A 14,636-nucleotide genomic window follows, 5' to 3' on the forward strand; every position below is an offset into this window, starting at 1 on the left:
GCAAGACCACTGGAGTTCACAGTGGCAGCAATCCTAGTTACGGTACCAAATATGTTACTGGTGAAAAGAGATTTCCTCAGTGCTTGCTCTTGCTAAGAAAGGGAAAGACTCTGACCTAGTGCACATCACGGGACTTGTCTGATTAAGGTCACTTTATCAGTCTTGTGAACTTGAGAAAATTGCAAGTTATCCATCTATAAATGGAGTCTGCTAAATCCTATCCTGCATGAACGCTGGAATGCATGTACTACATATAAAGCAGAGTCATACTGATTAAGAAACACTGGTCTTTAATTTAATGGAAGTTATGATTATTATGAACATCCAAAATACCCCCTTCCTATCTGAGGTTATTTTTATCCATTAGATAGCAGAGACTATGCAGTGCACTGGGACAAAAGAAATAAATACTCTTAAATGAGCCAAATTAAGGCAAAGTATATTTTATTTTTACCAAAAAAAAATGGTTAGAGGAAATAAGGCAAATTAACAGCTTTTTCCTTTATATTTGCTTAATTGCATTTTGGTTTCTCAATATTTTCTGTGGTCGTGTTTCACATTACCATGAAAATCTCTCTTTCAGTGACATATTACCTACTTCCAGATCATAAAGACAATACAGATGGTTCATGAATTTCTTTCCAGTTCAGTTCAGTTCAGTTCAGTCGCTCAGTCACGTCCAACTCTTTGCGACCCCATGAACCGCAGCACCAGGCCTCCCTGTTCATCACCAACTCCCGGAGTTCACTCAGACTCATGTGCATCGAGTCACTGATGGCATCCAGCCATCTCATCCTCTATCGTCCCTTTCTCCTCCTGCCCCCAATCCCTCCCAGCGTCAGAGTCTTTTCCAATGAGTCAACTCTTCACAAGAGGTGGCAAAAGTACTGGAGTTTCAGCTTTAGCATCATTCCTTCCAAAGAAATCCCAGGGCTGATCTCCTTCAGAATGGACTGGTTGGATCTCCTTGCAGTCCAAGGGACTCTCAAGAGTCTTCTCCAACACCACAGTTCAAAAGCATCAATTCTTCGGTGCTCTGCTTTCCTCACAGTCCAACTCTCACATCCATACATGACCACTGGAAAAACCATAGCCTTGACTACATGGACCTTTGTTGGCAAAGTAATGTCTTTGCTTTTCAATATGCTATCTAGGTTGGGCATAACTTTTCTTCCAAGGAGTAAGTGTCTTTTAATTCATGGCTGCAGTTACCATCTGCAGTGATTTTGGAGCCCAGAAAAAATAAAGTCTGACACTGTTTCCACTGTTTCCCTATCTATTTCCCATGAAGTAATGGGACCAGATGCCATGATCTTCGTTTTCTGAATGTTGAGTTTTAAGCCAACTTTTTCAGTCTCCTTTTTCACCTTCAGCAAGAGGCTTTTTAGTTCCTCTTCACTTTTCTGCCATCAGGGTGGTATCATGTGCATATCTGAGGTTATTGATATTTCTCCCGGCAATCTTGATTCCAGCTTGTGCTTCTTCCAGCCCAGCGTTTCTCATGATGTACTCTGCATATAAGTTAATAAGTAAATAAGCAGGGTGACAATATACAGCCTTGATGTACTCCTTTTCCTATTTGGAACCAGTCTGTTGTTCCATGTCCAGTTCTAACGCTTGCTTCCTGACCTGCATACAAATTTCTCAAGAGGCATGTCAGGTTTCTTTTACATCTACCAAAACTGTAACTTGAAAATCCTAAAACAGCAATAAATAAAACTGGAATATGATTACCAAATCAATATTATGAAGAAAAGGAATCTGGTAGAAGTAAAAATATTCAATAAAAATGAAATAAATAATATGCAGAAGTTACTAGTTTAAATCAGGAAGAAAATAGAGATCTAAACTTGGTTTGCACGACCCCTACTAACCTGCACTATCTAGGAGCTTGACTACTCTTTGAGAAAATTCTGTTCCAGTGTCATCTTACCTTGTTTAGATGGTGAACAACATATTCAATACGTTCAATGTGTTTTACATATCCCCAACCTGTCCCTAAAACAGCAAACAATGTGATTTATATGATTAATACATTTGTATTCTGAAGCACAAGAAAACTTATGAAAAGTAATTAACATTTGAAAATACTAAACTCCTCCCTCATCTCCTTAATCTAATTTAATCAACTTTCACTAGATATTTCTCCTATGGATAAAGGAAAAATGATATATAAATTTTAAAAATGAGTTGTACTTAAACTCCCTTACTACATAAAACAGTAAAGAACATACCAGTTTTGTTCCCTCCACCCTAGTACTCTCTACTGTTTAGGATCTTGACAGCTCTGTTCCAACACAAAAAGAAAGAAAGTGTTGGGGCCTCCCTCCCTAGATGTGGGAGAAGCTGCAGGACTTGGCCTTGGAAGGGGCACTGGCTTCAGCCATTGTTGGAGCCCTGGTCGCGCCTCTCAGCCCTGCTCTCTCCGCCTGATCTCTCAGACCCTCATCATAGAGGTCTGGGAAGGAAGTCCGGACAGTATCGTGGATCTTGGGCAGCACCTCCAACACATTCATCTTACTGGTTTCAAACAAGCTTTCGGGCCCCACAGGAAATCATAGTGTGGAGGATTGCCATTGGGCACCTGTCAGTACTTCAGGTACTTCTTCTGCACCAGATCTTTGGTTATGAACTTTCTGGGCTCCCCAAAGATCCAGTGCCTCCTCCCAGTATAGACCCCCAACACACTGAGGAATTCCCAGACCTCCTCCCTGGTGGCACAGTTACCCTTCATGAAGATAATGCCCAGGAGCACCATGAGGAAACCAGGCTTGGGTAGACGCCCCCTCTTCACTCAGACCTTCATCGCCCCCAAGGTTGAGCTTGTTGATGAGGGCATAGATGTTCCTGCTACGGTCAACTTCCGTCAGCTCCAGGCCAAATACCAGGTCCATGTGCTTAGAGGCTCTCCTGAGGACCTCAGGGATGTGCTGTCTATACTTGCTGCCAACGACCTTCAGCAGGGTGTGCTGCGAGATGGGCTCCTTCTTGGTGTACTTCTCCAGCAGGAACTCCAGCAGCATGCTGGCCTTCCTGGTCAGAGGATCTATGCGAGGTCTCTGAGTGTCAGGGGCTGCCTGGGAGGCACCTGCACTTTTCTCCTGTGGGCCCTGGGCGCCTTCATCAGATCCTGCACAGGAAGGCCCTGCATCAGGAAAGCTGGGAACCATGGCTCCCTGAAGCTCCTTGTGATTTCAAATAGCAGGGGAGCTTGGGGGAGAACCCTGAGGGACAGGCAAGGGGGAGGAGGGGCACTCCTCTTTGGGAGCTGCAGCAGCACTGGTCTGGGCCTCCTGGGGACACTGAGTGTCCCCCTGGACCTTTTGGCATTTCACATGGGCATGGTACTTGTTCCTGTGCCTCTGAGGCATGGTGACACAGGTTATGGATCACAGGAGCATGCGGGCAGGGTGGCAGGCAAGGAGGGCTCCTAGAGGAAGGACAAGCAGATGTTGTGAGCAACTGCAGCGAGGAGATTCCTCCCTGACTTGAACCAAAGCCACCTCTGAGGGGTCCTTGAGGCCAGTGCTCTAGGACCCACAAGTCTTGTGTTCTCCTTGTGAGCTCCTCCCTTGAGATGACTGAGTAGGAAGTGAGACTGATCACTGGGGCACAGTCAGGCAGACCTGCCTGGGCTTTAGAGGGAGGCCTGTGGGGGCTGGCAGGGGAGGTAGGTCCTTTCAATTCACATTTCAGAGTCATTGTGAAAACTGGTGCAAGACTCCCTCATATCCCCCTGCCCCCAAACCTACCCAACCTGTTCCCTCTCTTGCTTTGAAGTTGATGCTGCCACCTTCCCTGTCACCCCAGACGATGAGAGGAGGGAATGTTCAGGACTCCAATGAAGGGAGCCGGGACCTGCCTTCTGCTGTCTCGAGGCTGCCCCTTCACAACCAAGCTGCAACGTCCCCTAACAGACCACCGCCCCCATCCCTGTGTTTGTCTGGGAGGAAGTGCTGGCCACAGGGGAGGGTCCTGAGTCAGCTGTGTGATGCGGAGGATGGTTATTACCCTGACTCCTCCTGAGCCCTGACATCCTCCCTCTCCTGACCTGCTGTCAGCCCTTTGGAATGAGGTCCCCTCTTCCCCGAGTGTCCTGTGTCAGTGATCGCAGTCAGGGAGCCCCTCAGCCTTTAGAACTGCCCAGATGCTGACCAGTTGCTTTCTGACCAAGTCACGCTGGGTAAGGGGTTAGGCGTGGCCACCAATCTGGGGTGTGGAGACACTCAGTCCCCCCGCGGGTCCCTTCTTCACTCCACAGAATCCCGGACTTCCCTCTACTGAACAGAGCCAGGGTCCAGCAACCCTGCACCCAGATCCACCAGCCCTGGACCCAGGTTATGTCCCGAGAACCCTCGTGCATAGCTGATGGACATTGGACCTAAGAGCCAGGTCCGAGCCTCTGGGCGTAGAGCAGGTTCCAGGTTGCTGGGGTGCTACAAACTCCCCTCTTTTCGAATGGAAAATGTGTTGGGGGTGACAGGGCATATCTTTGTACCTATCCAGTGCACTTGTAACTCATGTCACTTCCAACTTGGACCCCTGATGAGACCTCGGACTCCTCCGTCTGGTCACAGCTACAGTAGCTGTCAAAGATAGCAGCCCTCTCAAAGATGGCCTGGCACCCCAGCATGGGTGGGGGCCGTCACTTCCTATCATGCACATCTGGGCTCCAGGAGGACAGCAGGGGTGGGGCCTGGGTGGGCGGGGTTCGGGGGGAGTTTCCGGCAAGATGGGGGATGTGGTCCCTGCTTCGACTCATAGTGGATTCTTGGATGTCCCTGCTGATCTCAGTCAACTGGCCTCACTCCTTACCTCTCACTTCTCTCAGTAAACCAAGCAGGAAGTATTTGGGAGCCTGAGGCAACAGCCTTCCTGGAGCTGCTGACACAGACAGTAAGGGCACTCTGGGGCTCCTTCTTGTGTGCTGAGTGATCCTCTCTGTCCTCTATCCCTGTCTTCCTCCGACCATAATGCTGCATTACGTCCCATCTGCTGACCTGAGGGCAAGACCTCACCTGGAAGATGTCAAATCCACAGACGCCTGGTGAGAAGTGCACCGGCATCTCATCTGGACGCTTCTGCCTGAGACTTCTTGGAACTGGCTGCTGCAGTTAAGATAAGTGAGAGGGAAGGATGGGAGAATGCCTTCTGTGGTGTGGAAACCCCTCACACTCACTCATGATCTTCATATTGACTGCCGGCAGAGCCTGGAAACCCTTCCCTTTCTGGTATAAAACCACCCCTGTCACACAACCCCAGCAGAGAAAGTGAAGGGGCTCCTTAGCCTGACGGTTCTCACTGTGGGCTCTTAGTCGACTGCAGGGGCATTGCTTGAAAGTTCTGAGATGAATTTCGGTCCTTTTGTACAATTACTGTGATACAGTCTTTTCTCTTTTAGTCCATGTGTGGCAGTCTCTTAAGCTGATTATTTACAAGGGCCAGTTGTCATCCACTAACAAAGTTTCTGCTGGTTATTGCATGACTTCTGGGCCATACTGCCATGACCATCCCAAACTTTGGTGCCCCATGATCCTGGCATGGGGCTCTGAGATGCTGCCTCAGGTTCCTTCAGTGAAGCAGTAGAGGTTCATGGTCCCATGGCCCAGTGGAAGAATCAACCACTCTAGTTTAAAGCCTTTTCCAGCTGATCCTGTTGTCTGTTTCCTTTGTGGCCTGCACACCTGTGTCAGCCTCAGAGTACTCCCCGACCTGGGCACTCACAGGGTCTAGTTCAATGAAGACTTATTGTTCCTCAGGGATTATTTAGTTTTGTGTTCTTGCTTTTGTTAGTAGTTGTCTTTATTCCTTGTGTTGGGAAGCGTAGTGCAAAATAGCCATAAAAGGAGAAAGTCCTTGGGAAAATGGCAAAGGGCCAGAAGTACTCGGCTTTGCACTGCGGACAGAAAAACATCTCCTGCCTTTGGTTATGCTTGGCGCCAAGAGTTAATAATAAATAGGGATGTTACTTGTGAGAGCGGGTTGTGGGATAAGCCCATGAGTCATTTAGAGCGCGCTGTCCTTGAAATGTTTTTACTGATTATGTGTTATCTCCGCATGTGCTCTGTTGGCCGTATACTTTAAGCTCTTTGTTCCTGCTTCTATAGAAAAGCTTGACTGCAGAAATAAACTTGTCAGTCCTTGCAAGAGACTGTCCGAGTGTCATTCTTTCTGGTTCGTCGCTTCCAAGTCCCGGGGAAAAAATCCCCAACAAGTGGCGCCACAAACAGGGACTTCAGAGGAAGGCTGAACAAAGCGACGAGCCGCTGCAGAAAGAGGTAAGCAGGATGGGACAACATAGCAGTAAAATTCCTTTCATTTCTATAATGCATCATTTTTTGAAACAAAACGGTGTTAATGTTTCAAGAGATCAGTTGAACAACTGCTATCATATTTTACTGGAACAATTCATGGTTCCCAGAAAAAGGGACACTCAATATAGACATATAGAAAAGGGTTAAAAATAATGTTTTGCGAGCATATCAGCAAGGGTTACCTGGTCACTCATACGGGCTGTCATAGAACAAATTGAAGGACATAACATTGATTTGGAAGTAAAACCTATTCAATCTTTACATGAATATGAGCTTAAGGAACAAGATACGCAAGGTCCTTTGAAATATAAGAATGTTATGCTCAATCAGACACAATCCTTAGAAAAACAACTTAGAGACATATATATACAGGATATGTCTAACTGAAACCACTTAGAACAGAGGTCATTTCATTCAACAGACAGCCCAAATCTAAGGTTTTTCCTTCTGCTCCGCCTGTAACAGCAGTTACTAACTTTGCTCGTACTAATCATTTCACTCCTCCTAGGGAGATGCCTGCTTGCACTTTCGCTTTCCCAATGCAATTTAATCAACCTGCCCAAGGCCAAAATACTTGGGCTAATCTACATTTTGGCATGTTTTCTAGCTTTAAGAAAGCATGCACTCTGTATGGACCTACTTCTCCTTACTGTATAGAATTTCTCAGAGGATGGGCTGACCGTTGGATGCCATATAATTTTTTTTCAAGTAACAAAGATGGTTTTAAATCCTCAACAATTACTGCAATGGCAAATGTGGGTTAATGATGAGGCCCGACAGCTGATGATTGACAAGCAATCTCATAGTAACCCTGCCAATTTAACCTATGATATACTCACTGGAACAAGAGCCATGGCTGATATGATTGCACAGATAGCTAATATTACCCCTTAGATGTTATATTTCATTAAAGAAACTGCCTACAAGGCATAAGCAAAGATTGATAGCACTAACTCTGATGGTTCATTTGTTAAGATTATTCAAGGACATGAAGAGGAATATTCTCAATTTATAGGAAAATTAAAGGATGCAATTGAGAAATCTGTTAAGGATGTGACTTTACAAAATATTATTTTAAAACAACTTGCTTTTGAAAATGCTAATGAGGAATGTAAATCCATGCTTAGACCAGTTCAAGAGACTGGCTCTCTTATGGAATATTCGAAAGCATATAAGGATATCGGATCTATGTCCCATAGAACAAAATTGGTGGCATTAGAAACCTTTAATGTACAAAAGGCTGCTAATGCCAAATGTTTTAACTGTGGGAAGCCCAGCCATATGAAAAAACAATGCCACATGCCAACACAGGCCAGAAAAAATAATACTACTTCTAATAAGAACAGACCCCCAGGAGTATGTCCAAGATGTAAAAGGGGGTTCCATTGGCTGAATGAATGTCATTCTAAATTTGATAAGGATGGAAACACCTTGAACCCCGATGCACAACAAAAACAACAGGGAAAATAATAATGGGGCCATCCTCTAGCCCCACTACAAAAGGAGAACCTAATGTTATAATGCTGCAAGCAGCTACATCTAAGAGTGCTTGCATTGATATACCTAGTCCTTATGATATGGAACTAATAGAATTATACAACCCCCACCAAATTCCCACTGGATATTATGACCCAATTCCACCCGGAACAATGGGACTGATTTTGGGACGTAGTAGCTGCACAATGAGAGGTTTAATGGTATTGACCAATGTTATGAACGAAAATTATGAAAGGGAAATACATATTATGGTAAATGTTGTGAAAATGGGAAATGTATACTTACAAAAAAGGGAACATTTTGTACAATTATTACTTTTACCATATGTCAAGCCAATGAAAGCATCTGATAAAGTTCGACAAGGAGGCTTTGGCAATACCAACCTTACTGCTGCACTATCCACCTTATTAAAGGAACATCGGAAACACATGCTTACTTTACGCATACGGGGAAAAAATTTCACAGGTATGTTAGATTCCGGAGCTAACATTTCAATCATTAGAGCTGCAGAATGGCCCCTCGATTGGGGTAAGGTTATGGCTCCTTCTAGACTATTAGGAGTAAATAAAGCTGATGCCACACAAACTTTTGTCAGTGCATCCTATTTACAAGTGTATGGCCCTGATCAAATTGTAGCTTATCTTAAACCATATATTACTAATATCCCAGTCAATTTATGGGGATAAGATTTTCTTGAACAAACGAAAGCCACAATTTCTTTAAATGAACCTTTTAATGGGGGCCATTGAGTTAACAATGCTGCCCCTCGATTGGGAATCTGATACCCCAATATGGACACCTCAATGGCCCCTAACTAAAGAAAAATTGGCAGCTCTTATGCAATTAGTTAATGAACAATTACAAAAAGCTCATATAGGACCTTCATTTTTCCTGTGGAATTCCCCTATTTTTGTAATAAAAAAGAAATCAGGAAAATGATGAATGTTGATAGATTTAAGAAATGTTAATAATACCATGTTACCTATGGGGCCCTTACAACCCAGATTGCCCTCCCTGTCTATGGTACCAAAAGGAAGGTCTATAGTTATTATTGACTTACAAGACTGCTTTTTTACTATACCTTTGCACCCTAAAGATAGAAAACATTTTGCCTTTTCAGTTCCTTCTATAAATCACATGGCTCCTGTTAAAAGATTCCAATGGAAGGTGCTACCTCAGGGAATGATGAACTCCCCTACCATTTGCCAATATCTCATATCTGTTTTATTACAACCCATTAGAGATAAGTATCCTACTGCGTTTATAATTCATTACATGGATGATATACTTCTTTCTATGGAATCTGAATTCTATTTGCAACAGTTATATAATGAAGTTACTACTACTTTTCAAAATCATGGCCTGCTTGTAGCACCAGATAAAATTCAGTGGAAAGCACCCTTTAATTATTTAGGACATGTTATAGAAGAATCTAAAATCAAACCTCAAAAAACTCAAATTTCTGTGCAGTCTCTACGCATGCTGAATGATTTTCAAAAATTGCTAGGAGATATTAATTGGCTGTGGCCATCTGTCAGCATCCCCACCTATGCCTTACAAAATCTATTTAAAATTTTAAAGGGATCCCCCAACCCTAATAGCCCTAGGCAGCTAACAAAAGAGGCCAAAGAAGAACTGGCCTTAATGGAGAAACACATTCAACAATCTTTTTCAACTCGGCTAGATTATGATCATCCAGTTTCTTTAGATATATTCCCCACTGAACATTCACCCACTGCAATTATAGCTCAACATAGCCCAATAGAATGGGTATATTTACACACTAAACAGTCTAAAAAAAAATTGTAGCATATATTGAGAAAATAGGGCACTTAATTATGTCAGGAAGAAGCCATGTACAAACTTTGACTGGATTTGATCCATATGCAATACACGTTCCCTTGACAAAAAAGGAATTACAAATTGCCTTACAGTATAACCTGACCATGCAAATGGCATTGAGTGATTTTCAGAATGTTATCTCATTTCATTTACCGAAAGGAAAATTATAGGACTTTCTACAATGTACTAAATTCATTGTAACTAATATCATTGCATCCCAGCCTATTATCAATGCACACACCTATTTCATTGATGGCAACAAGAAAGGCATAGCAGGGATTGTCAGCCCTGATACCAAAGAGAAATTACCCAGTACCTACTCTTCAGAACAAAGAGTTGAATTATATGCTTTATATGCTCTTTTGTCGCTTCAACCATTATCCTTCAACGTATATACTGATTCCAAATACCTTGCTTCCCTTTTTCCTGATTTTGTTACCGCCTTTTTATACAACCTAGATGAAGAATTATATAGTCTCTTTTCACAGACTCAAGCTTTAATTCCCTCATGTACAGAACCTTTCTTTATTGCACATATATGTGCTCATTCAGGTTTACCTGGCCCTCTGATCACAAGAAATGATGCTGTTGACAGGCTCATAGCTCCCATTTTTACAACTGCCAATGATGAACATGCTAATCTTCATACCACTGCTAACAGATTGCACTCTAAATACCATATTCCTCTCACTGAAACACGGCATATTATTAAAACCTGTGACGTCTGCGCCCCTCTGCACTTACAAACTACGATTTCAGGAGTTAATCTCCAGGGGCAACAACCTAATTCCCTTTAGCAATCTGACTTCACTCACTGCTCCTTAAAGAAAATTTTCTTTACTTTTTGTCTCAATAGATACATTTTCCAACTTTATCTGGACAGTACCTGGTCTCTTGAGAATCCAGTAAACACGCCATTTCCGCATTCTTACTCACCTTCCCCATTATGGGGATTCCTTCTGTCTTGAAAACAGACAATGGACCTGCATTCACCTCACATTCGTTTCGTTCATTTTTATCAGAATGGAACATAACACACATTACAGGAATACCCTATAATCCTCAGGATCAAGCCATTATTGAAAGAGCCCACCGCACCCTAAAAACTCATTTATTAAAACAGAAAGGGGGAATATAGAAGAGGAGATACACTTCTTATCCCATGAACCCTCAAGTACTATTATCTTTAACTCTTTATTCCCTGAATTTTTTAAACTTAACAAAAAATAACTCTGATACTCGTGCAGATAGACATTTTGCAGAAGACAAAAACAGCAAATTAGAAATCAATACACCAATATGGTATAAGCAATTTAATCAGTGGCTGCCAGGAATCTTACGAATCCTAGGCAAGGGTTATGGTTTTGTCATTGCAGATGGAGAGGAAATCTGGATTCCCCTTCGCCATGTCCACTACCGAGAAGGACCCCAAGACCGGACTCCTTCGGGAAGTGACGAAGTTGACGCGAAGGGTCTCGTCAATGACCCTGGAGGAGCCAATGAGGAAACGCCATCGTCTGAATCCTTACCTGACATGGGCTCAAGTGAAAACATGACTCGTTAGGCTGAGCAGACACTGAAGAGTACTGGAACTCCTATGACTCCAGATAAGCTGTTTCTGGCAGTGTAAACTGTTCTAAAGAGCAGGAGGAACATCATAATTGCTCCTGGTTTAATAGATCAAGCTTTGGAAGCTTTCATAAATCTAAGACAAGTTTCTGGACTGATAAGGACATATTGCTGAATTGGTATAATGGGGGCTTATCACCCCCATGACCCAGGATTGTTGTCCCCATTGTGGGGCCAAAGCAATGGCACACTTGGAAAATTCCAGCAGCTTTAGAGCACTTTGCTAATGTTTATGGGACTATGGGTGTGTTTCGTCCTTCTAATTATACCTTCCTATACAATAGTACTGGCTATAGTCAATCGTGTGTTCACCTTCCGTACTTGTTTATTGTAGGGCATTTTGATATTGACTTATCGGCCAAGATTGTCAATTGTACTGCATGTGCATTGTATACCTGCCTTAATCACACCATTTCATATCACAATGCTAGCATTGCGCTAGTTAAACAAAGATCTGAGTTAATGGCTTCCTGTAAACTTACCTGAGCCTTGGACTGATTCTGTATTTCTTTCTGTACTGTTGAAAACTGGGTTTAGGCGATCTAAGCACATCCTTGGGTGGATTATTGCAGGCATCTTAAGCCTTATCTCCATTGTGACTGTAGGAACTTTGTCTGGTATGGCTTTACATAATTCTATACAAAATCATGATTTTATCACTGCTTGGCACAAAGACTCTCATGATCTGTGGACTCGACAAGCTCAAATAGATCAGCAATTACAAACACGAATTAATGAGTTACAAACTGTGGTTATCTACTTAGGAGATCAAATGCAGCAACTGACTTTCCAAACATGTATATGCTGTCACTGGAATTTTACTTCTTTTTGTCTGACTAACATGCCCTATAATAACACTGAATATCCTTGGAATAAGGTTAAGGTGCATTTGCACGATCTTGCAAATAACTCAAGTTTAGACATCAATTTGTTGAAACAACAAGTTGCTAATTTTCAAGTTAGGGTACCTAGGGAATTGTATAGTACTCAATTCTATGATGCTTTAACCAAAACCCTATTGTCTCTAGACCCTAAAGCTTGGCTTTCAGGAAGCAATATTTTTATATATGTATTAATCACCCTGCTCTTTTTGTCATTGATTATAGGATACAGAAGTCTCTACTCAAGACTCCATGCCTCCCACAATGGAGTCCAACTAGCAGCCGCCGTGCTTAATTTAAAAACAAAAGGAGGATATGTTGGGAAGGTAGTGCAAAATAGCCATAAAAGGAGAAAGTCCGTGGGAAAATGCCAAAGGGCCAGAAGTACCCGGCTTTGCACTGTGGACAGAAAAACATCTCCTGCCTTTGGTTATGCTCGGCGCCAAGAGTTAATAATAAATAGGGATGTTACTTGTGAGAGCGGGTTGTGGGATAAGCCCATGAGTCATTTAGAGCGCACTGTCCTTGAAATGTTTTTACTGATTATGTGTTAACTCTGCATGTGCTCTGCTGGCCGTATACTTTAAGCTCTTTGTTCCTGCTTCTATAGAAAAGCTTGACTGCAGAAATAAACTTGTCAGTCCTTGCAAGAGACTGTCCGAGTGTCATTCTTTCAGGCTCGTCGCTTCCAAGTCCTGGGGAAAAAAATCCCCAACAGCTTGTATAAGTTTTCCATGGTTTGTTCTGGGTACAGGAAACAGCCGCCCATGTGTGACTGTGGTCTCAGCTACTCTGGATGTGGTACTCAATCTGTAAAGGATTTAAGGAAAATCGACAGTCTTACAATATGTCCTCAGGAATACACATAACATACTATTCTGTTTGAGACTTCTTTTTCCTAAGGTGCTCAGGAAATTCTTCTTGTTGCCTTCATGTAGACTGCATACATTTTTCTAAGGTTTCTTTGTAACTACATTTTTCTTATTGTTGCTTTCGTTTATGGTGTGTTTTCTATTACATGGTTTGAGTATTGTTGATTCTTCCAGACCAGTCTCTTGATTTTGCTGTGTTGATCATTTTATGCCAGATTTCTGAAGTTAGTTATCTCTGTCAATGTTTTCTGTGTCTGTTTCCTAAGAATTTTAATTCGAGGATCAAATTCTTCCTGTGATATTTTGTTTTTCATTATTGCTGACTTTTATTCATTTTGCATTGGTGCATGTAACTCTGTACTGGCTATGTGTTCTTATCCATAATTTTTTCTAGTTTTTAAATTAGTAGACTTTTAAAAAGTTGTTTTTATCGACAGATCCTTGCTTTATAATGTTGTGTTGTTTCTGCTATACAACAGGATGAATCAGCGCTACGTATACATATTCCTCCTGCCTGATGAGACTTCCTCCCACCCCCTCATCTCACCCCTCTAGGCTGTCACACAGCACCAGGCTGAGCTCCCTGTACTATATAGCAATTTCCCACCAGCTATCTTTTGTACACATGGGACTCGATATTTGTCAGTGGCATGCTCTCAATTTGTCCTACACAAGCCTTCCTTTGCTGTGTCCACAGGTCCATTCTCCACATCTGTGTCACTATTCCTGCCCTTCAAATAGGTTTGTGAGTACCATTCCTACTTTCCACGTATATGTGTTAATGTATGTAACTTTTCTGTTTCTCACTTACTTTGGTCCATAAACAGGCTCTAGGTGCATCCACCTCAATACAAGTGACTTAAATTAGTTCCTTTTTATGGCTAATATTCCATTATATGTGGCTACCACAACTTCGTTATCCAGTCATCGGTCAGTTGAAGTCTACTTTGCTTCCATGTCTTGTCTCTTGTAAGCAGTGCTGCAATGAACACTGGATACAGGTGTCTTTTCAATTATTCTTTTCTCAGTGTATATGCCTAGTGTTTCTATTGCTGGGTCATATGGTAGTTTTAATTCTAGTTTTAAAGGAATCTCCCCAGTGTTCTCCATAGTGGCTATATCAATTTCCATTCCCACCTTTTCTCTAAACTCTCCCCAGCATTTACTGCTTGTACAATTTTTGATGATGGCCATTCTGACCTGTATGAGGTGCCACCTCATTGTAATTTTGATGTGCATTTCTCTCATGATGAGCTATGTAGCTCCTCTTTTCATGTGTTTATGAGTTTGTTGCCCCTCTGTATTTCTTTTTTAAAAGAACAGATTTAGGATTGGAGAAAATTCAGCAGATAGAACTGAGAGGTCTCATACAGTCACTCTCTTCCTCCACTTGGTATCTTCTATTATTAACATCTTGTATTGGTTCAATGGATACAAGTTCGTTTTTTACAGTTGATCAACTAATGTCAATATGTTATTATTAACTATTGTCCATTGTTTACAATACACTTTACTTTTTGTGTTTTGCAGTTCTTTAGTGTTTGACAGATGCATGATAGGATCAACTCAGCCAACACGGTGTCGTGCAGAGGAGTGTGAAT

The 14,636-nt window shown here is 42.4% G+C and overlaps 1 protein-coding gene across 1 annotated transcript; it reads right to left on the reverse strand.

The window, feature by feature from the left end:
* Positions 1-2,330: 2,330 nt before the first annotated feature.
* Positions 2,331-3,170, reverse strand: LOC133242691 (melanoma-associated antigen B18-like). Its single transcript, XM_061408833.1, has 2 exons — positions 2,728-3,170; positions 2,331-2,520 (listed from the first exon to the last, which is right to left on the reverse strand). The coding sequence occupies exons 1-2, from the start codon at positions 3,168-3,170 to the stop codon at positions 2,331-2,333; spliced, it is 633 nt and encodes a 210-aa protein (XP_061264817.1).
* Between the last annotated feature and the right edge of the window lie 11,466 nt (positions 3,171-14,636).

This window comes from Bos javanicus, chromosome X (genome assembly GCF_032452875.1).
Source record: "Bos javanicus breed banteng chromosome X, ARS-OSU_banteng_1.0, whole genome shotgun sequence".
Lineage (NCBI taxonomy): Eukaryota > Metazoa > Chordata > Mammalia > Artiodactyla > Bovidae > Bos > Bos javanicus.